Raw genomic sequence first — 23472 nt, 5'->3', positions numbered from 1 at the left:
ATATATGTATGCGAATAAGGTCAAGGATTTCTTCCGAGCCATTAGTTAATGTCTAGGGAGTACCTCTATGAACCTTGTGTGGCCTGGGGGTGGTGGGGAGTTGTCAAGAGTGCAAGGCCGTTGCACTCTGGGTACTGACAATTACTCACGAGGTGTTACAAGGCATGACGTCGGGTGGCCTGGTCTTAAGATACGTGGAGTGAAACAGAAAGGTGGTAACTTGTTGCCTGGGTACCATACTGCAGGGAAGTGTCTGACCCACTGCAGCCTCGGGGGGCCCAGCGGCCCACGTTTGCCTTTTGTGATCCGGTCCATTAGCCTCCGAGAGCCGTGGCTGTTCCCGCCTCTCCAAGATGGTGCGGAGTCCGGCCATTGCCCTCCGGGTCCGCGGTGATGTACCGGACTTGGCAACTCGGAGCAGCACTCGCGCTTTCCAGCTCTAGCGTGTGCCTGGCGCCCTCCCCAGACCAGGCGGCACAGAACGTCTGGAGACCCGGCCAAGGGCAGGAGGACCTGCAGCAACGCCCGCTCGCCCGCCTCTCCGCACGGATGTCAGCTCCGAGGGCGTGGCGGGGCACGGTGCCCTGAGCCCCCGCAGGCGACGCTCAGGCTCCCGGGGACCACTTCTGAGGGAGCCAGCCCACCCCTGAGGCAGTTATTTGAGAGCCGGAGCGAGCGCGAGAGGCCGGAGGGCTCCCCGCAGCCGCCCACCCGGTCCTCTGGGAGCCGAGTCCTACCTGGAGGAGGAGCGCCCCGGAGCTCGAGGCCGGCGGAGGAAAGTTGGGGGGAGAGGGCGCGGAGCCGCGAGCCTAGGAGCCGCGGCCGGTGTCCGCGTCTCATGAATATGCAGGAGCCACCTCCCTCCCTCCGTGACGTCACGGGCCGTCCCGGGGTGAGCGCCGGAGCTGCTCGGGGTCCGCGCCAGTGAGCGCGGCTGCTGCGGGCGAGCTAGCGGCGCGGCGGCGGGCACCGGAGGCCGAGCGCGGCGGCGCCCGAAGCGCACACAGCGGCAGGGCAAGGCGGCCCGAGGCCCGGCGGACACCGGAAGGCGAGAGCCGGCGAGGGCAGTAGGCGGCGGCGGCGGCGGCGTCGGCAGCGGCAGCTCGTAGGCGGCGGCGGCGGCGGCTAGGATGGTGACTGGGAGGCTGTGCTGGGTGCCGCTCCTGCTGGTGCTGGGCGTGGGGAGCGGCAGCGCCGGCGGCGGGGGCAGCCGGCGGCGCCGCCTCCTCGCCTCTAAAGGTGGGTGCTGGGGAAGTTTCTTCGTCTCTGAGGAGACGGGCTTGAGGGGGGAAGCGGCGGGGACCCCGCTGGATTTGCACACCCTCCCTTGCCGCAGCTTCCCCGGCCTCCGTGCGCCCGAGATGACCAAAGTGAGCGCCCTGCGCCCTGGACCAGAGAGATTTCACCTGCGGACGCCGGCCCAACCCCTGGGCAGGTTCTAGGGACCCAGGGGAAGGCCAGGTCTGGGGAGTCCGGACAACTTTGGGGGCTTTCTGCGCCGGAGTGGGGGTGTAGTGGCCGAGTGGCGGGCTCCGGCCCGGGAGCGGCGGGAGCAGGGCGCTGGCACGGCGCGGACAGGCAGTTGTCTGCTCCAGCCCAGAGGGAGGAATCAGTGGCGGCGCCTTCAAAGGAGGGAGCAAAGCTCGTCTCCCAGCTCGGGGATGGGGTGGAAACTTGTGGGCTCCGGGGAAGGCCTCCCTGGCTGGCTTCAGGATCCCCCAGGGCGGCTCTGGCTCCCCTGGGAACGCGCGCCCCCCGGGTGGGCCGCGGAGTCCGGAAGAAGTGCGGGATGTGACCCTCCCCATGGCCTCTCCGACTGTGCTTGGGCACCGGAGCACAGAGGCGCAGAATCCGGTGACCTCCCTCCCCGTAACCCTATTGGCTTGGAGTTCTTGACCTCTCCGCTTCTCCCGCCCCGGAGGAAGCAAGATCCTGGTGAACGCCTGGCGCGGTCGGGAGACTGTAGGCTGGCGAGCCGCGGAATTTGCTGCCTGGGAGCGCGGGGAGGAGCGTCGGGGTGGGGGCGTCTGGAGGGCGAACTGAAACGGAAGGTCACGTGCTTGCTGGACGGTGGTGGGAGAGGCAAGGGAGGAGCAGAGCGGGCTTGGGTGGCGATGGGTGCAGGAGAGGCGGTGGCGGTTCTGGGCTGGTGGTAACTTGTTGATACTCTGCGTTTTGACTAGGATAGGAGGGCGTGCGCTTGGTTTAAAGGCTGTGGCCAGATTTGCCCGGCAACCAGTACGGGAAGGAACGTGGTCCCTGACAATCCTCAGAGGACGGAGGAGTTTGCTCTTGTAGATAAAGAGGCAGCCTATTAGCGGCAACCTGATTTGCAAACTGGCTTTCAACTGTAGCTTACCTGTGGCTCAGGAGGGAATGTATTCTACGTTTAATTACCCTTGGAGGGTGGGGAGAGCGTGAGGCAGCCAGTTCGCCTCCTCAGGACCTCGGGAATGCCTCTCCCGCAACTTGAGAGTGAGACGGTTGAGAAGAATAGGAGAGTTTCTGTTTATGCTGTAATCTTTTCGTTTGGTGGCATCGTTTTTCGTAACATTATTTTATAAGCAGGCATCCTGTTCCTTTTCATCAATTCCTACCCCACCCCCATCCTTGAGAGGTAGTTTTTTTTTGGGGGGGAGACAAAGGAAAACTGATTATGAAAATGTCTCAAACATGTGGTAAAGGAAAGGTAAAGGAATGGGTAAAGGAGTCGTTGATCATTCAGAGAGACGCTTGTTTTGGTGAAAGCAAGAAGAAAAAGCAACGAACGACCAAATCTTTTGCTCTCCTTCCCCAATATAGACACTTTGTTAAATAGGCAGATTACATGTTTTTGATTCTTTTCGTCACTTTGTAGCGGAGCAAATGGCGTATGTTTAAGCCGATGTTTACATACAGGGGGCAAGTGAAGGAAGGGAAAAAAAACTTGTTTGGGAAGAAGACCTGGTATGCTTATGCATCGCCTAGTTCCCAGGTCAAAATGGAAAACTTGGTAGAGATAAAAAAGAGAAAGATTGAGAAGAAAAAAAAAAAATCCAGGCTCTCAGTGATTCACGCGTATGTGAATAATTATGTGCATTTTAACCAACACCTTGCATCTTCTCCACTTAGAACATATTCATTTCATGTTGAAAATAAGCCATTTGTCTTTCCGGAGTAAAAAGTTGATTGGTCCTGCGGAGCTAGAATTGCTGTCTCCCCCGCGTTCTTCCCTCTTTCTCTTTCTAACCACTGGGGGGCTGCAAAGGGCGCTGTTAGCTACATTTTTCTTTTCTTTTCATTTCTTTTTTAAAGACAAATGTGTAATATTTGATCAAAACAGAGACATTTGCTATGACACTTTAGCTGGGATTTACAGGGCTGACTCTCCTTATTACAATGCACGTGCATTTTATGTCTCCAAATTTTATATAATTTCTGAAGAACATTTGAGATACTGAAGGTATGCTTCATATATGATGTGTCCCACCACTGACTTTGCCTTTTCTAAGGTTCATGTCATTGTTATCCCCATCACTAAAAAGGAGAAAAGTCAGGAAGACCTATGAAGAAGATTGAACAAAAAGATAGCATTCTTTTCCCATACAGTTCTGAATTCATTCACAGAGGAAAAATGGGAGTGGGGCGTCAAGCTGCCTGGCAGACCTGAATGCACCCTCTGGACAACTGTCTGGAAGTATGTCCTCCCGGCTTGGGCTCGTGTACGATGTCGTGTTTGTGGCACACAGCTTGTTCTGCCTTTGTGTTTCTTGCCTTTTCCTGTAGGGAATCGAGCAGCTAATCCCTGAGAACTGTTTGGGGCTTTCGCAGAATCTCTGCACTTTGAGTAGAAACATATTCCTGACGTCAGAAGTATTACAGTGGCCAGGCAGCTATTTTAACCCCTTCCTTTTCTCTCCTGTATCTTGATTATTCAAAAAAGACAAACGCTTCCTGGGTGCCTTGAAAAGACCAGATCCTATGCACATGTTTCATGAGCAAAGCCTGGGAAGGCATTGTGGACCCAAGGAGCCTCTGGAGCAGAGAAAGACATGTCTTATCCAGGGAAAAAAAGACAATACAAAAAAACCTCTTAAGATTTGTGCCAAATTTGGTGATGCATCAGTGGTCTCAGGTCTCAGGGATCTGGTACACAAATGCTTTTCAGTCCTCAGCATCCAGGTATTTATTGGTTGTTCAGGACAATGCTTGAGTAGAGACCATCAGCAATAACTGATGTAGTGCCCACCTGTGTGCCCGGAGCCTGACTCAGTGCTCTGGAGGATTCTTAGCAAATATAAGAAGATCAGCCCCCCCCCACCCCACATTCCCATCTCACTACTACCTTGCTTTGAGAGCTTTGATCTGGCTGGAGACAAGATTTTTATGTGAAAACTTTAAGAGAATGACAGCAGGCTGAGTTTGTGCCAAGTATAATACCGTGCGATGGGGACGCAGACAAGGGAGACAGGGATAGGAAGAGGGCTTGCAAGCACAGCATTTGGTAATAGGGAGGGGAGGAGACAGAGTGGAATTGTAGCAGTAGTTGTGTAAGTGTAGTAACTGCAGTTTGTGGAACATCTCCTTAGTGTGTTACAGGCACTGCGCTAATCTGTTTAACTGGGCTGTAGCCCATTTCACAGAGGAAGAAACTAAGTCTGAAAGAGGGCAAGTGACTTGCCAGTACAACCGGGGGAGGATGTGACACTGGGGTGAGAATGCGAAGGCTCACCATGGCCAGTGCCCCTTGACTGTTCATTGTATATTCTCCCCTTTGGATTTAAAGGCAGATCTAGTGACCACAGGGAAGCTGACTGTACCTCTGAGATCCCCAAGAGCCCCTGTGGCCCTGCATACACAGGAGGAGAGTCCAGGGCTGCAGTTTCAAAGGGCCTGTTGGGAGATAAATGGAGTGGGCCTTGTTCTCATCCATGGAAACCTGTGCTCTAGCTTCAAGCAGCAGCCTCATCCTCCCTCTTACAGATTCAAAAACCATCCTTGCGTATTCCAAAGTGCACATGCAGAACCTCCCGTGGGGGCGAAGGTGGTGTGGAATTTTTATGTTGAATTGTCCTATATCATCTCTTGGAAAGTAGCATGTGTCTCCTGGGGGTGTGGCAGTTATTTCCCCAACAACTGAAGCACAAATGACAAAATGTCCTCAGCACTGCATCAGAGGGTGCACTCTGACCTGCACTCATCCCAAAGCACCTGTGGTTCCTGGACCAGATGTGCTCATTCCTGCCCTGGACCCTTTGGACCATGTCTTCAAGCTAGACGGTTACCTCCCTCAGCCTAATGCCTTCTGTGACTCAAGACACAGCCAGGCCTGGGCATGGTTTCCCCTAGGAGCCTTCCCCAGGATGTGGCTCTCCCTCTGGTGTACCTGTGCTCCTTGTCTGGCTCTAGCACTGCCCTGTGAGCTCTGAGGTCTGGAATCTTGTCCTGATTCTCCCTCCCTGTCCTGATCTCCAAGTCCACACCACTGCCTGGCCTCTGGATGTGAGCCGAGCAGTCCGTAGTGAGTGGCTTGGTGAATCCACCTGTTTGCAGTTGCAGTGCTATTGTTTAATGACACAGAGATTTTGTATATTTTCTCCTGTCCTGTAGGAAGGAAAATTTGGGCTTCATAGCGAGAGAAACCTGGGTTCCAATCCTGGCCCTACTGCTTCCCAGTAAGATAATCTTGGACAAATCAGTGAATCCCTTTGAACCTCAGTTTCCTTATCTATAAAATGGGGATACAAAGATCTACCTTGCCAAGTGGTTGTCAGGAAAGTGTTTAGAAATCACTTAGCACAGTTCATGGCATGTAAACAGCATTAAATACACAGTGACTGTAATTACTGTAATTACTGATAATTTAAACACTGGGTTCTAGCATCTGAGATTTGGTGACATTCTCCCTTTCTGACTGACCTCTTGGCAGTTCAGTAGCTTTGTTCATATCTTCCCTCCATTCAAACTCTGTTCTCTCTGTCTCTGTCTCTCTCCACATGTGCATATGTATGGACTTAGCCATATATAAATACATGCACACATAGACATTTGGCTTGAATTGTGAAAACACCTGCCTCTTTCACTAGTCTATGAATGCCTTTGAGGCTGGGACCCATGTCTTGTCTCATTCATCTCAAAAGTCCTGGCACTTAATGCAGGGCCAGCTCTGAGGAAGGACTCAGCAATGTGTGTTATCTAAATAAATAAACATCTCTATGTGCCACTGCCGAAGGTGTGGGATTCTGGTCTCTGGAGGAAGAGCTTTACTGGTGTGATTTGGGTTGTAAAGAGAAGTCCCCTGACCAGCAAACACTTTCCTTCCAGCCTTGCTGTCCCAGAACGCAGAGAAGCAATCTTTTTTGTTTGTTTAAGACACTGGCAACCTCTGTGATGATGCATGTTTATGTGGAAGGGAGTAATTGACACTGTGATAGCCAAATGACAGCTTGAGACAGATTATTATTTTATTATTTATTATCTAGCCCACCACTAATTGGACCCTGTGGAAATTGGAATGGTGGGTGTGCAGATGAACCATGAGAGGACTGAGCTGGGGGAAGCATGCTGAGCTGAAGACACTGGCAATGAACAGGACAGAAGTTCGCCATCTTAATCAGCTGGGGCTTCTGTAGCAAAAATAACATAGATCAGGTGTTAGAAACAACAGAAATTGATTTCTACATTTCTGAAGGAAGGAAGTCCAAGAATGATTATGTTCTGGTGAGAGTTCTCTTCTGGGTTGCAGACTGCTGACTTCTTACCGTGTCCTTCTGTGTGGAGTGCAGAGAGAGGAAGCAGGCTCTCTCACGACTCTTACAAGGACACTAATCCCATTCATGAGGGCCCCACCCTCATGATCTCTACTAATCCTAATATGCTGGGATTTGGGTTGTAAGGAGAGGGTCTCCAAAAGGCCCTGTCTCCTAATACTATTACATTGAGGGTAGAGTTTCAACATGTGAATTTTGGTAGGACACAAACATTCATCCATACCAATCATGCTGTCAGCTTTGGGGGAGCAATAGGCAGAAGACAGGAGGCGGCAGTGGTTGGAGGAGGATGCTTGGGGTGAGAGTGAAGCCAACCCAAACATACATTGGGCCCCATTTTTAGCTTTTTCAGCCAAGAGCTATGTCTCAGTCTCCTGTTATTCTCTATGAGCGGATTGAAAAGCTAAAACAAATATCAGATATCAAAGAGCTCTGTCTAGGGCAAACATCACACATGACACAAACTATTGGAGAACCTGGTAGCTTCTGGGAAAAGGGTAGACGACTGTGCATGAAACACCTGGAAAAAGTTTTGTAGGAAAGGAAGAAATTGACAAGGATAGGAGAAGCCATCAAAGATTAACAGAGAAAATGAAAGAGGTCTTGATGGGTGAGTAGGCATTTGGTCAGCAGATAGGAGATGGGCAGGACAGGTAGATGCAAGGTAAGAATGCCCATGTTGGTATGCAGGCAGGAGTAAGGAGGGAGCCCAGCCCTGGACAAATATATTTCTGCATACAGATTTATAAAGCTAATAAAAGAGTGAATGTTTATTGAATGCATACCGTGTGCCAGGCACTATTTTAAGCACTTTATATATGTCAGTTGGTTTCATCTTAACCCCAGTTGGTTTGATCTACCAATGATGCAGGTAGAATTACTATCCTATCTTTACAGAGGAGGAAACTGAGGCCCAGAGAAGGGAAGTAACTTGCCCAAGGTCCCACAGCTTAGGGACAGTAGAACTGAGATTTGAACCCAGAATGGTGTGGCAGACATGGATTTACCATATCACACAGGCTTACCTAGCAGGGTGATGTATTTTCAGCCTGAGGAAGGCTCTGAGTGAGGCCAGAGAGGCTCTGCTGCCCTGGAACATTCCGAGGCAGTTCAAGAACATTTGGGTCTTCAAAATTGCTGAAAGAATCAGTTTCTCTGGAAGCCTCACTCTCTGATTGACTTCCCCGTCAGGAGCGAACATCATCTTTCTCTTCTCGCCCGGGCAGCTGGAAGCCTTCCTCCCCTCCCGTCATGCTTGGCCTCAAGTAGAGAAGGCAGCTGTCTGCATTGCATGGTCCACTGGAGGGGTCTCCTGAATCAGGAAGACCTCCCAGCAGTTGTTCATTTGGGTTAAACATGGCCCTCCTCTGACTCCTTTTTTTTAAGCAGGCAGGGTTAAGAAAAGCTACCACAGACACTTTCAAATATATTAGATGTACTTGAAGCCTGGACTCTGGGGAGAATGAGGAGGGGATGCTGAAAGGAGAGTGTGGCAAGAGGGGAGAGAGATGGCATAGATGAAATAGAAGGTAACGTGACTGCTCATAAGGCTGCCTTTTCTTCTGCTGTTGTGGCAGGATTTTATATATGTCAATTGTCTTTTTCACAAATACCCATTTTACAGATTGGTAAGTGAACACCACAGGGCATGTAGCCACAGAGCCAGGAATCAGACCAAGGGGTCAGACTAATTGCAGTTGGTTGCAACCCAGCACCAGGAAGCCAGGTGATATCTTGGATGATGTCACCCGAAGGCCACTTCTCCCACTTCTTAGTGGTTTTCTAATCCTCAGGCACTTGTTTCCAGTACCTTCTCAGGACTTTGCTTGTCCCCAGCTCAGTGACCTCTGCTTACATCAGTCCTCCAGAGATGGCCCTGACCAACTCTTCTCTTAGCTCACCTTAAGCCCTGCTCAGAGGCTTGCTCCATGTCTGTCCCCTCTAGGATGCCCTGGGGTACCACCAGCCCCATGTGTGTGCCAACCCAGCCTCTCATCTTCCCTCCACAAAGCTGCTGCTTACTCTGTGGCCTCTGTTTGGATGAGAGGTACAACATCTGCACACTCACCCAAGCCAGAGCCCTGGAGTCCTCCAGCAAGCATCCTCATCTCTCCTCTTCCATCACACCCCATCCTTCATCAGGTCCAGTTGATTCTACCCATAAAGACCTAGAACCTTCCCACTCCCCTCCATGCCCATTGCTACTGCCTTATTTAGCATCTCTTGGGAATGAAAGCACCCCTCCTCATCCCATCCATCACCCTGTTGCCAGGATGGGTCACATCAACTCCAGTCCCACCAGGCCTATAAGAAATGCCATCCCAATCATCATGAATTCCATCCTTCACCATCCATGCTGCAGTCTGTTAAGGTCCCAGGGTTTTGAGAATAACGTAACACTCTTGGAATTGCCTCAAGTTTCCATCCCTCACAGGTTAGCCGTGTGATGCTCATTGTCTGAACAGCCTGGCCTCTTTTTTTTTTTTTTTTTTTTTTGCGGTACGCGGGCCTCTCCCGTTGCGGAGCACAGGCTCCGTACGCGCAGGCTCAGCGGCCATGGCTCATGGGCCCAGCCGCTCCGCGGCATGTGGGATCTTCCCAGACCGGGGCACGAACCCGTGTCCCCAGCATCGGCAAGTGGACTCCCAACCACTGTGCCACCAGGGAAGCCCACAGCCTGGCCTCTTGATGGCCCCGGCTGACTCTCTACTTCCGTGGGCAGCAGAATCTTTGCTGCCACTGGGGTTCCAACACCTGAAGTCCAATTCTCCTATTACATTTCATTGCCAGTGCCCCGCGGGGTGCTTGGGGATAGGAGATGGAACAGGCCACCAGTTCCCATCCTAGAGGAAACCAGCCCTTCTCCCACCTTCTACCTCTCCTATCCCTACCATCACCCCTTCAAGGAGCTCAGGCATTCATAGAGCAAAGGCCTGGACCGAGTGTCTACAGAGATCTTCTGCCTACACTCTGGCAACCCAAGCCTCCTCTGAAGCTAGGATACACAGAGAGCCTCACCCCTGATGACAAACCACAGTCCTCTCAAGATAGATCCAAACTCTCCAGCCTCATATAAAAGTCTGTTGATGGTTTCTCCCCTCACTTCTCATCTGGCCTCCTCTTCTCTCAGTGAACTTTCCAGCAGTTTCCTGATAGTAAATACTATCTTCTCTCAAGAGCTTACTGTGTGCTGGGCTCTGTTCTGAGTGCTTTAGAGGTATTAATACTCATTCAGTCCTCCAGCCACTCAATCAGATGTGTGCTTTTATTATCCCCATTTTACAGGTGAGGAAACTGAGGCCAGGAAGGTTAAGCTACTTACCTAGTTCACCCAACTACTACTACTACTACAGCAAAGCTGGGAATTGAATGGACAAAGTCTAGTTTCAGAGACTACCCCCTTATCCATTGGGTTAGTGACTCTCAAACCTGGATGCACAGTGGAACCACTTGAGAGTTTCAAAATAACAGAGATGCCTGGAACACCCCTGCAGAGATGCTGGTGTCATTGATCTAGGCTAGGACTTGGGATTTAGTTTAAAGCTCTCAGATGTTTGTGATGCCCAGCCAAGGTTGAGAAGTGCCCCTGCCAGCCCCTATTGCTGACAGTTCCCCAGGGAATGCTTCATTTCTTGGCATGGGTTGCAGGGCTGCTCCTGGGTGGGGGCCTTGACCCTCTTTATTTCACCACCTCTGGTTTCCCCCATCACAGTACCTATCGCCTCCCTGCCTCCCCAGGCAGACTGTGACCCCCTCGAGGGGGAAGCATCCTGGTCACCTCTGTGTGACTGGTGCCCAGCACAGTCTGAGATCCAGAGTGAATGCTGAGTGTTGAGGGAGTGACGATATGCCGGGGTGATGCCACCCACACTGGCTGCAAGTCCCTCAGGACTCTGCCCATGCACACTTCCCCCAGTCAGGGCTACTCCCTGCCTTTGGTCACCGGTAGGAACTAGTCATCAGGCCTCTCCTCTTTAGTTAACTGATTCTCCTTCCAAACCAATGACAGCCTTCACTTTGTAAAGGTTGAAAACAGCTCTGCAGATGAGTTGAGTGAACTCTAACCACACCAAGATGTGTAAGGGAGTCAAGTCCAGCAGATGCCGCTGGAATTCTCACTGAGAAAGGCTGTAAATGCCACTCATAGCTTCTAAAAATGCTTAATTGGCTGAAATTTGACTTAAGTTTTGCAGATAGAAAAAACAAAACAAAACACACAGCACATCATTTTTGTGATTTCTGCCACTTTGCATTTCCGTGATGTCTGTTGTATTATATAGTTAAACAAATCTGCAGTCTTCAAAGAAGCCTGACGACGAAATCGCCTGTGGAGAAGGCAGCGACTCCAAGTCACGTGACTTGGATCCACTGATCCGTGTGAGGCTCAGGGCGCATCACTCAGCCCTCTGGGATCTGCTTTTCCCTGTGCAGAAAGGACAGGATGGCACCTCCCTCCTCTATTCAAGAAAGTTCTGAGTATCCACGTGCAAGTGGCTCTGAATACCCTTTGGAAGGATAAAGTGCTTAAGAAAATAAGGTGATCAGATTTAAGAAACTGCTTTTGAGACTTCAGGACTCTAACCCTCCAAACAAAACCCTACATCTTTCCGTCTTTATAATGTCTTACCAATTTAATTAATGATATTTTCAGAAGAAGTCTGAATTTAGTGGTAAGGCCCTTCCTAATTCTTTAATGTACATTCTGCGTATGGTACACGGTGGGTGTTCACCATGGTTATGCAAGGGGTACAGCAGTTGCGGGCCCATAAATTTTCAGGGAAGAACCAGTCAAAACGGTTAATATGGTGTCAAGTTGATGTGTCATTTTCCAATTTGCATGGATAACTGCATCGCAGCAAATTAATTAAAACAGATAAATGTTAATCTAGTGCATGTCTCCTTGTAATTAATGAAATATAACATTACAGGGTATTTGATTTATTATTTTAGTTTATAAAATGCCGAATTCTTCTGTAAAGTTAGAAACAATAAGAGGAGAAGCTGACCCATATATAGCACTAGGAAAAATAATCACATTTCAATAAATTAATCACTCTCTAAAAGGATATAGTTCATTAACACCATGAACTGAAAGTGTTAGATGTAAATTAGATTAACCTTTATAGTGACACTTGCATTTATATTGCATATTCTCTTCAAACTCCAAGCACTTTACGTATATTAATTCGATGAACCTTCACCAGACCCTTGTTAAGTAAGTATATATATCAAAGTTGGAAGGGAGGAGAAATGAAACCCTTCAAAAACACTGAAATCCTGGTCTTAAGATTTATGATTTCCTCTTCAGCAGTACAGTTTATGCTGGACTTCTGGAGCTTGAGAACATGGGTGGTATTCAGGCTCTCTCGTGCTGTCAGGAAACAATTAGCCCATCACTTGGTACCTGAAGCCAGAGATGCTTGTGCTGGGGGCTCAGGCCAAATGCTGAAAGGAAACCCTCTGCCTTCTTTCACAAAATACACCCCAGCAATGGTGGGTCTGACTGTGGACAGGGCAGCCCCAAGTGGGTGTGGGTGATGGGAACTTAGTGCCCCACTGGGGCATCCAAGGGTCATCTTCCCTTGGGCCAGCTGCTGTTCCTCTTTTACATCCCTACCCTTGGTCATCTGGGTGCTGAGGATGGGCTGTGGTGAACAAGACCTTGGGAGGCTATTGGGAGAAGAAAGAAGGAGGGACCTGGAGATGGGAATGGGCTTAACCTCTTCAGCTGGGGGTCTCTACTCAGGCCCGCCTGAGTTGGGGGCCAAGACCGCTGTCTCTTTACCTGCTGGGATGGAGAGTGAGGGCCTGAGAGGAGGAGGAGTCCCTCTCCATCTAGCTGAAAGCCTGCTCCTCAGAGAAACTTTCCTGAGTGAGGGCCTGGGTCTTCTGTAGCAGCTTGTCACCAGGACCACTCCCCTCCTATGGGGGCTCTGCCTACTTGCAGGACTTACTGTCGTTGCCTGCTGGAGATTGCACAGAGGGGAGAGGAAGCAGGGCTTGCATTATAAAAGCCTATGAAGAGGGAAGGGATGTGGGAACAGATGTATATGTATGACTGATTCACTTTGTTATAAAGCAGGAACTAATAAAAAAAATTAAAAAAAATTAGTGGAAATGAAAAACTAAAAAAAAAAAAAAAGAAGCCTATGAAGAATCAGGGGAGGAGACTGTAAGCATTTCCTTAGCTTGATTGACTGTGTGTTTGGTGGTTTGAGGTTCTGAATATTTATTTTTCCAACTCTTTCTGTTCCTTCAAGCTCTCAAACCCACAAGTGCTTTCCTAGGGGCAGATTTTCACTTTATTCCACAAACCCATTGAAATGCTGTGTGTTTCAGATAACGGTCTGCCCTGGAGCTAGTTAGCGCATCACTAGTGGTTAGACATGAAATAGAATGTAGGAGAACAACGTTGGAGTGTCGGGGATTCTTCTCCCTGCTTCTGGAGTTGGAAAATCATGTACTCTGGTCCTCATGCAAGGACAGTTTAACCCCACCCAGTCCTAGAATCTCAGCTCATTCTGCTCTGCCGGCACTTCTCGGCACACTTGTCTGCTGCAAAATGCTCAAAATTCTCTCCTCCAGACCTCGTACGGAAGGGATTAAGAATCTGGATTTAGAGTCAAGAACTAAGACAGGCCATCACTCAGGAAACTCACAGAAATGCTATGGAATGAGAGAAAATATTGAATTTGCAGTTTATGGTATTTTAAGAGTTTCCTTCTTTCCTTCCTTTCTTCCTTCCTCCCTCCCTCTTCATTTCTTCTTTTCTTGTGTGTTTTTGCTTGTTTGTAGGAGGGCGCGTGGTCATTTGGAGCAGGGAAGGAGGCTAAGATAATTTATAATCAGAGTTAAAAAGAATTTCACTTTCAAGACCTAGATTTCACTTTCTTTTTGTTGGTTATTTTTTCTTTTCCCGAAAGCAAACCAATTATTTTGGCTTTATGGCACCATTATGAGAAATATCAAGATGGTTGTATCTTGCATATTAATTTTAAAATTATATTTAAGTCTTTTTAGTGATTTATTCTTCTTTTAACTAGAGGTCACAAATAAAGCACTTTTTTTTTTCCCGGACCGGGTCACGAACCCGTGTCCCCTGCATCGGCAGGCGGACTCTCAACCACTGCACCACCAGGGAAGCCCATCCACTTCTTCAACTACTACCAATAATCATGAGAATCATCATCCTCCTAATCTTACAATTTGTTTTCTCCATCCAATGGGAAATGTGAATAGGAGCATCTTTAGAAAACTTTGCTACTTCTGTGGATCAGAACCACCTAACCTTTAACTAAAGACAGAGGGCTCGCTATGCAGCCACAGCTTCAAAACAAGTCACGTGGTTCATACTTCCAACCAAATGGGCTTTGGTAGAGGAAATTTGGAGCTGCCACTGCCCTTGTCTCAAGTCTACTAGACGTGGTGACCTAATGCTCTCCTTACATCATCTTATCAGAGAGGAAACGCTCTGACTTTCCTGTAAGCTAAGGCAATGGGACATGCATGATGCAGGATCTCACTTGGCGATGTGTGCATTTAGAAAGAGGGGACACTGCTCAACCCCTAGGGTTACGCATTCGCACACTGGTGGCGTTTGGGGCAGCGTGGCAGGCTCTCTGGAGGGTGTGGGGGACGTGTGAGGCAGATAGGTCTCTGTCATGGTGCTCAAACCGTATTAGGGTGATTTAGCTCCTGTGCTCAAATTGTGGGAGCCCTCCCGGGATGAGTCTCTGTGATACCTTCTGTCATCTAAAGCTGGCAGTGGCGGCTACAGGTCTTAAAAAGCTGGGCTCCTGCCCATGCTGACTGACAGCTCTGGTGGGTCTTGATGTCTTTTCACTCATGGGTCCTGGCATGGAGATAGCCTGGTACTTGGTGTGGGTGGCTTCCCTGGCCGTGGGTGAAGACATGCACTTGGACATCCTCTCTCCCCAGAACCAAGGCAGCCTTGATTTCCAGGGACCTTGAGCCCTGCCAATCCCCAGCCAACCCTCCTGAGCACCTAAGAAGGCACCCCAAGAGACAAGGGAGGGGGTTGCCCATCCATTGTGATGCAAGAGCCTCAGGTGTGCAGACTGAGGGTGTGCTCAGACCCAACCACAGAAGCACTGCCTGGATATGGGCATCCAGCCCAGTGTCTCCCCTTCATTAGCCACAAGGACTCATCTGGTTCCCTAGCTTGATTGCATCTGCTTAAAGGCAGGGCAGGGTTTCTCCTGAGCAGTGGCCAGCGCGCTTGACTCAGCAGTCTGTAGAGCACCGATCCTTCTCTGTCTGGCGTTCTCAGTGTGTTCTTCAGTGTCCTGAGCTGTTCTTGTCTCTGGTCCTTGCTTCTTGTGGCAGGCACTGTCTATATCCCTGACTCTTGTCTTTCTACGGCAGCCAGCTCAGGATAGGGATGTGTGTGTGTGGGGGGCGAGAGGTGGGGAGGGGTGAGGAGGCAGGGGCCTCACTGCTCAGAGAGCACTTGGTAACTTGGATTCTCCTTGCCTGACTGTACTTCTCTATCCCTGCAGCTCATGGACTGGTTCCTCTTTAATCCACTTCTACGCAGCCCTTGGTGGTTCTTTCAAACACACACACCCAGTCCGTCACCCCCTGCTCAGAATCCCTGTATGTCACTTCATCACTTTCAGGATAAAGTCCACTTTCCTTGGCTTATCCCCAAAGGCCCTTAGTGGGTGCCCACCTGTTCCTGGGCTAGAAGGTGAGCTCGTGTGAGCAGAGCCCAGCACCTGCACAGTGCCTGAGGAGTGAATGAGCGAATCTTCTCTCCGTATGTTTTCCTCACGCTTCAGCCTGACCCGCAGAAAGAGCCCAACTCCCTGCCTCATGGGTCTTCCTGTGTCTCTGCACTGATGCACACCCCTCCCTTGCCCCATCTGCTTTTGCCTTGTCTGGCAGCCTGGTGCATCTTCTGGGATCCATCCCTGGGCATCCCCTGGGAGTATTCTTACCCCCTACCTCGATTACACAGCTCCCATACGGACCTCCACGGTGGCACTTACCAGCTTGCCTACCTGCCCACCTGCCTGTTCCTCGCTAAACTGTCTTATCCCTGAGGTCAGTGTCTGTGACGTCCTCATCCTGTGCCCCCAGGCATGTATGGTCTAGCAGAGGGTAGGTGCGGGAGTGATGTCTGGAGTTCCCTAGAACTCAGCTCGTTGCCTTGTGGGGATGGAGGGCTGGGGTGGAGTTCCTCTTGATTGATCTTTCTCCTTCATCCCCCTGGGTCCCCAGTGCCCATCTTTCCAGTGCAAGCCCACCCGAGTAGGGCTGGTGGAGAAGGAGGATTTGGTTAGGAAGGTTAGCATCGTGGGCTGAGCGGGTGCATTCAAGGATGGGGAGATAGAGCCAGGCTGGGGGCAGGTGACATGTTGGAGGTGAGACACATTGGGGACTGGGAAGCTAGATGGCTCAGGGCCTTGGACCTGTGAGGCTGATGATTCTGGGGGCCATTTCCAGAGTGTATATGCTTCTGGGATAATTAATGTAAAGTAACTTTCCCATCAATGAAAAAGCTTAGCCAGGAGCTCCCTCTTTAATCTGGAACACTGAATACCACCTATCTGGGAGAACATCTTCTGTCACTGCGCCGATGAGAATTAAGTTGTAACCATCGGCTGCTGCGGGTCTTACGCTCTGCCCAGCGCACTCTCCATGTCTCTCAGTGGTTACTCCTGGCTCCTGTCAGCATCCTCTTAAGCCTCAGACTGTTGAAGTCCTACATGTATAAAGCATGCCTCCTTTTCCAAACAGGCCACTAAAAGCGATTTGCAGTTGGTGACATCAGATGCATGTGTATGGAGAGGCCAGGATGAGTTTTCTAGTTGGAAAAGCTTTGCCATCAGTTAGAGTGAGATGGCCCCACGTGATGAGGCCCATGGAGTGCTACCCATGGAGCTAGAAAAAAAAAATGAGCAAGTGGGAATCCTTCAAAGTCCAAACATTTACTTCCAGATCTAAGGATATGCTGGTTCAGTTCTAAGCATTCAAGCTTTGACACTGCGCACAGGGAAACACCACCATCCCCGTCCAACCCAAATCCAGGACTTTTGAGGCTGGTGTTGGTAGGGGAAGCTCTGGGGGTGCTCCCTGGGGATGTGGCTGAGCAGGGGTGTACGGGGCAGGTGGCTAACAGCCCTGACTCTGACCCTGAAGCCCCCCTTCTCCTTGGGGCAGGAGATTTTGTGTAGATTATGCTGCTGGGGCAGGGGCCTGGGCAGGACTGAGCTGCCGCCTTCCCGTAACTCTGGTTCAAGTGGGAACAGCTTCTCCCTCTAGATATTAAGGCTAGAGCTTGGACCCAACTGGGTTTGACTAAAGGCTCAGGGTGCATAACGGGGAAATAAGCAGAAAGGATTATGAAGGCAGAACACTGGTTTGCATTGCTTCAGAACCAATGGCCCCTTTTTACAACAAATATTTTGTAGTCCTCCCATTATTATCCTGAAATGAAATGTACTGATATTACTGCTTGCTTGCATACATAATTTAACCAATCAGTAGAATGCCTTAACTGAAATATAAAGAAACTAAAAGGAAAATAATGTATTATAAAATAGTGTGTAATGCTTGTGCCCACCTATACTAGAGGAGTCGTGAATTAGACGTTTGCTGTGAATGCCACAGCTACAAATGCAGATGGCTCCAGCTGCGTGGTGTCGGCAAGTCAAATATCATGGCTGATATGGGGATGATGTGATGTTAAGAAATGGTGACGTACTTCCGGTGAAATTCTGAACGAGACAAAGTACCCTCTGGCCTTAATTCATAGGATGGTTGTATTCCTGAGAAACTTGGGGTTTCTTAAAGCTACACGAAGAATATTTAGCTGAATCATTCCAGTGCCACTTGTACAAGGAAGAGAACCGTGGAGTTCTAGATGGTGTGCTGGGGGATGTCCAGGCCGAGAGGTGCCTGGAGGATATACCCCAACACACACACACACACACACACACACACACACACACACTGACTCTTAAGTTCCTGCTTCTAAGATGTACCAAAGCTGGATCCCATATGTACTTGCAGGTGAAATTGCCTTAAAGGGTAGACAACTTCTGGAGCTGTAGTCTTTCTGGGGAACTTGTGGGGCAAAGGGGAAAATGCCACTAGCTGGTGGACACCTGAAAGAGGTTGTCCCGTTTCACCAGAAGACCTTCTGAAGAATAAAGCCTTCCCAGGGGGCATGTTGGAAGACTGCACTGAGCCCATCAACCATGTGCTGGAGCATCATTTAAGGGGATAGATCAGAGGAAGGGAGGACTGCTACTTTGCCTAAGATGGAGCCAGGCTGGGAGTAGGTGACATGTTGGGGGTGAGACAGGTTGGGGGCCTGGGAATCTAGATGGCTCAGGACCTTGGACCTCTGAGGCTGATGATTCTGGGGGCCATTTCTAGAGTGCATATCCTTCCGGGATAATTAATGTAAAGTAACTTTCCCATCAATGAAAAAGCTTAGTCATGGGCTTCCTCTTTCATCTGTAGCACTGAATACCACGTATTTGGGAGAACATACTCTGCTTTAAGTATAGAGACGTGTCTTCCCCTTTCCCAAGCAGAAGAGTAGGGTGGAGGGGTGGAGGAGAGAGCAGACCACACTCGGCCCCGCCATCAGGAGACTTTGGAATACCTTGCCTTTTTGGGGGGATCAGAAGCTTTGTGGATCAGATAGGAGACTGGAGTTTAAAAATGAGTTGGGTTGAGTCTTAGTAATTGAATGAAAAGCTGTAGAATTGGGCTGGCGTCTCTTTAAGGCAGTTGCCATCCAGTGGGAGGAAGGAGCTTGACAGCGCTGTAGGGGGCAAAAATAACAGCTTTTCATGTTTATATCCAGATGGATTAAATGCTAACAAACTGGCTAGAGTATTTATTATGGTCCATACTGATATTTCAGAGATAAAACATTGTTTTCTTGGATGGAAAATTCTTCCTTAGTGTTCTCATTGATAATTTAGAGGGATGAGGGTTTTTATTTTGTTATTAATCCCTAGGTGTCTGTTTATTTTTCCCCCCTTCCTTCACATAAGCTTAAAGGTGCTCCTAAGAGAGAGGCTGAATTGCCAAAGAGTTTCAGTAACTCTGAGATGAAAGTGCATTTTAATATTTTGGCTTAATTGGAAATGGTATATCCCCTTAATAAGGAGTTCAGTGACATTTGGTAGTTCTGTAATATTTGACTTGGAGTTGAGTTTATAAAAATTTCAGCCCAACGGTAACTTCAGGGCACTAAGGGATATGTGTATTTCTGAAATGAGAAAACCTGGTTGACATTCTGATTCTAAAATCAACATCATCTCTTATGCATCACCATATTTTCAATTATAATGGACGATGGGCCGTGCATTTAAAAGTGTTTTCCCTGCAAGCTCCCTCCCAGACCCAGCTGGGAAGGGAGAGTTCTCACAGCCACTCTTCCAACTTAACTTACTAACACGCTTCCTTCTCCAAGACTGCTTTGTTTTTTTTCTCCCCACATTGGTTCCTCAGGGATTCTTTAGAAAGTGGAATCTTTTTTAACTTCGTGGGGGAATTTACATCCTGAGTCACCTGAAAAGGTTGAACTTGGGAAAAGTAAAATCATGGCAGGAAAAGCCGGAGGTTGTATGAAATAGCTCTGCCAGCCAGACAAAGTACTTCTAACAAAATCTGGGGAGTAAAACCAATGTCTGGGGCATGGTGTTCTAGTATCTCGTGGGTGTTTCAGGATGATTCAGACCTTCTCTACATTTGTTTCTCATTTCAGCATTAGCTTACTCTCCAAGGAAACAAATGCCCTAAATGGATTATATCAAGAACCCGATATGCCACTCGTAGGCAGCGAATAAGGTCGGGGTTACACTCAGGCAGTCCTAGGACGCAATGGTTTTCTGGAGTAATGTGGGTTTTTATTTTTTTTAATTTTTTAAAAATAAATTTATTTTTGTAACCAATGGAGGCAAATTTTATATGTCACCTATTTCGAGTGTACATTTCAACGATTTTTAAAATAAATTTACCAAATGGCTCAACCATCATCAATCAGTTTTAAAACATCTCTATGACCCCGATAAGGTCCCTCATGCCTATTTTCTCTTTGTTGTTTTTGTTGTTGTTGTTTGTTTGCTTTTCCACGAGGCTCAGGAGCAGACCTCCCTACATCAGAGAGTGGTCACAAAACCAGGTCTGCGATGGCCCTCTCTTCTACCCACAGTCAGTCTAGGGTGGGGCAGGCCCGGTCTTTTCCCCGCCCACCTCATCCAGCTGGGCTGGAGGAATAGAACAGCTGTCGAGTTCGGTGGAGCCTGCTACCAGTGGCTTAGAATTTGGGGCCTCTACCCCAGGGGGGCTGTGAACTCCTGGCTGGCCTTATAGCAGGTCTTGACTCCTTCTCCAGTGTACATTGTCAGCAGACTTAATAAGGTGCAGGTTGGATAGAGACTAGTCAGCAGCCTCAAGGGTGTGTGTGAGGAGGGGATTTGGGTGGCTATCGAGGGTCCCTTGCCCACTTTCCCTCTGCTCCTGCCATTTTCATAGATTCAGGCCCAACTTCCAGCACTAGCTGCCCTTTGCCTGCGTGCTCTCTCTGGCCGTGAGACCCCTCTCTGCCTGTGTGTGGGCCAGGTCAGAAGTCCCAGGGAATTAACACCCCCAGGAATGGTCCTCCACCAGTGACTGACAGGAGTTGGTGGATCAATACCCCTGCTTCCTTGTCACTGAGGTGGGAGAACATCACAGCCTTTCACATGGTCCTCAAGGGATTCCCACGAGGTCTGGGCTCCACTTGCCCAGTTTCCACCCTTTTGTTCCTGAGTCTCCCCTCCCCCACTGGTCTTTCCTGAGATCACCTCCCGATAAACCACCTGCACTCAAATCCTTGTCTCAGGCGGAGCCTGCTCCTGAGGGAACCCAAACAGATAGAAGGGGCAAACAAGAGAAGGTATTTTATAGAGAGCACTTGGGTGCTCTCTGGACTTTGCTGTCTATAGTAAATCTGGTATTTCAGGATCTCAGTGCTGGGATTCCTTTGCACATTTAGTTAGACTCACTTGGCGGCTGTGAGGTCTCGTGGGGCGTTTGGAGGACCGCTACTCCTGACTGGTGTCCCCGTTCACTGAACTGGGGCGATCCTGTGTGGCACTTAGCCTGGCCTTCACTCCCACCCGCGGTGAGGAGGCCTCCCTGCAGCGAGCTCTGTAGCCCAGAGTCCCTGGGCCTGGGGGGGGATGGGCGGCTGTTCCTTGGAGCCCAGGATTCTGAAGACCCCTTGAGGGTAAGGTTGCCCCAGCTCCTTCCCCAAGATCTGGGCTAAGGTGGGTGCCCAACCCCCCCAGGAGAAATGAGGTGAATTAGGCTGATGCCTGCAGCACACATCGTCCACACATCTGGGGCAACATCTGGTGCCTCTGATCGCAGCCAGATTTCTCGAGTGTCTATTTTCAGCCTTTTCTCAGAAAGCCTATAAGTGAATTTGCCAAGCGGTTACCTCTGTCTGCAATGCTTCCTTTACTGACGTGAATAGCCGGCAGAACCCACCCTGGTTTGCCCATGAGTCTGAATGACTGTGGTCATTCTGTCATTTCAGGTAAGGCAGTGAAAAAAATCTGACGGATACAAATTCTGCCCTTTCTCTGAGAGACTTAATGCCCTGAGCCACTGTCGGCTGAGTGGGTTGACGGGAATTAGTCCGTCCGCTTAGCTTCAGTCACATGGCCCAGCTCAAGTGGATGCGATTTGGTATTTTTTATGTTTTTGACAGCCAAATGACTTTATTTCAGAGGTGACTATTCTCAGCACATAAAATATATGTAAATAGGTGATTTCAGGTACTGAGGCCAACACCTGATTTATTTAAAAAGTTCTCTTAATTCTGGGTGGCTGACGGATGCATGGTGTGTGAATGGTGTGTGAATCCTGATTCAGTGTATGGGTCCTGCTTATGCAACTTAGAAGACATGGGATCTTGGAAAAGTTGCATAACTTCTCTGAGAGTTAGATTTCTCAGCTCTATGATGGGTATATGAAATCCTACCTCAAGATGCTGTTGGAAAGATAAAGTAAGGCCAAGGATGTAAACCACTGGCCATAGCAGAGGCTGGTATTCTGGTTATCTACAGCTACCTAGAAAACTACTCCTCAACTAATCCATGTAAAGCAGCAACATTTTTAAAAAAAAATTTTTATTGGAGTATAGATGATTTACAATATTGTACAATGGTATACAGCAAAGTGAATCAGTTTTATATATATATATATATATATATATATATATCTCAGTTACATATATATATGTCTTATATATATCTTATATATATATATATATATATATATATCTCCATTCTTTTTCAGATTCCTTTCTCACATAGATTATTACAGAATATTGAGTAGAGTTCCCTGTGCTGTACAGTAGGTCCTTGTTGGTTATCTATTTTATATATAGTAGTGTGTGTATGTTAATCCCAATTTATGCTCATAGATCCTGTGGCTTGGGAATTTAGATGGGGGTGGGGTGGGGAGGATAGCTTGTCTCTGCTCCGTGATGCCTGCGGTCTTGAATGATCAGGAATTGGTTGGGGTCATCTGGAGGTTTCTTCACTCCCGTGTCTGGTGCCTGGGCCTGGATGACTCAAGGGGTTACTGACCAGAGGCTGCATACGGTTCAGCTTCCTCCCTGCATGAAGGATAGTCGTGCTTCTTACCAGGACACAGAGTAGAAGCTGCACCGTCTCTTGTGGACCCAGCTGCATCCTCTCCTAAGTCATCTGGAAGCAGGTCCTGCTCGCCTCAGGGCTTTCTCTCACTGGATGATGGCTTGCATTTTCTCCTTGACTATGTCCTTGATCTTGGCCTTAGCCAGAGTGGTCTCTACTCTCTCATGCCCCACGAGAGAAAGGATGGAGGACACTCATTTCCTGGGTAGCAGGCAGGGAGCACATGCTATGAGGGGGCAGCATGCACAGTGGGACCTCTGGAGGGAAGATGGGTCCCCGTAGGAGGTGCGACCCAAAGGCTGGAGGGAAGGGAGTGATGAGGAGATGGTCAGACCCTGAGCATAGTTACCCCTGTTCTAGAGACTTTACACCCCTCAGCTCAGGTCAGCTCATCCTCACAGGGGCTCTGTGCGGTAGGTCTGATAACTTCCCCACTTTATAGTTGAAGAAGTCTCCGAGAGCTCTTGGTAAGTCCATAAGTGATGATGTTGGGACTTGAAGCCGGATCTGTGACTTCTGAGTCTGTGCTCTTACTATCGCTCTGGAAGGCAGCCTCCTATTTGGTGACACCTTTCCATATTTTGTTCTCTATTTATTGTGCATTCATCCTTTTCCCCGACTCCATTCTGTACTCACTGAGGGCAAGAGTGTGTCTTCTCCTCTTACATTCTCCTCCTGTGTGCTTGGAAGTCCCTCAGAAAACAGCCCCGGGGCCAGGTCGAGAGGCTGCCGTCACCTCCATGGGTCCAGCCTGGCGATTCTCTGTCTTGTGAGCCCCATCAGCTGGGATCTGGTGGATTGAGAGCAGGGAAGGCATAGTTGTTCAGAGCCTAGTCTCCAAAGGAAATTTTATTCTCGTTTATTGTTGAAGTATTGGTTTTGAAATTGAAACACAGAAGGTCTACTAAAGGGATGTCCCATTCGGAACAAGCTCTCTTTTTTCCCCCCGTTTTCAGGTTAAAAGCAATAATCATGAAGCAAACAGAAAAGGAACCCTCTAAAGAATATCCTGAATGGCTCTGACAGGT

At 49.0% G+C, this 23472-nt stretch overlaps 1 protein-coding gene across 1 annotated transcript in view; it reads left to right on the top strand.

Moving 5' to 3' along the window:
* The first annotated feature begins 569 nt into the window (after positions 1–569).
* CLSTN2 (calsyntenin 2) overlaps positions 570–23472 on the top strand; it is a 628388-nt gene continuing 605485 nt past the window's right edge. The window contains exon 1 of the mRNA XM_081235450.1: positions 570–1239. Within this exon, the coding sequence (XP_081091576.1) occupies positions 1131–1239 (109 nt within the window). The 5' untranslated portion in view covers positions 570–1130. The remainder of the gene's footprint in view (positions 1240–23472) is intronic.

This window comes from Mesoplodon bidens (assembly GCF_964165515.1).
Source record: "Mesoplodon bidens genome assembly, chromosome: 5".
Taxonomy (NCBI): Eukaryota; Metazoa; Chordata; class Mammalia; order Artiodactyla; family Ziphiidae; genus Mesoplodon; species Mesoplodon bidens.
Note: the sequence above shows the minus strand (reverse complement) of the source record. Positions and strands in the feature narration are given on the sequence as shown.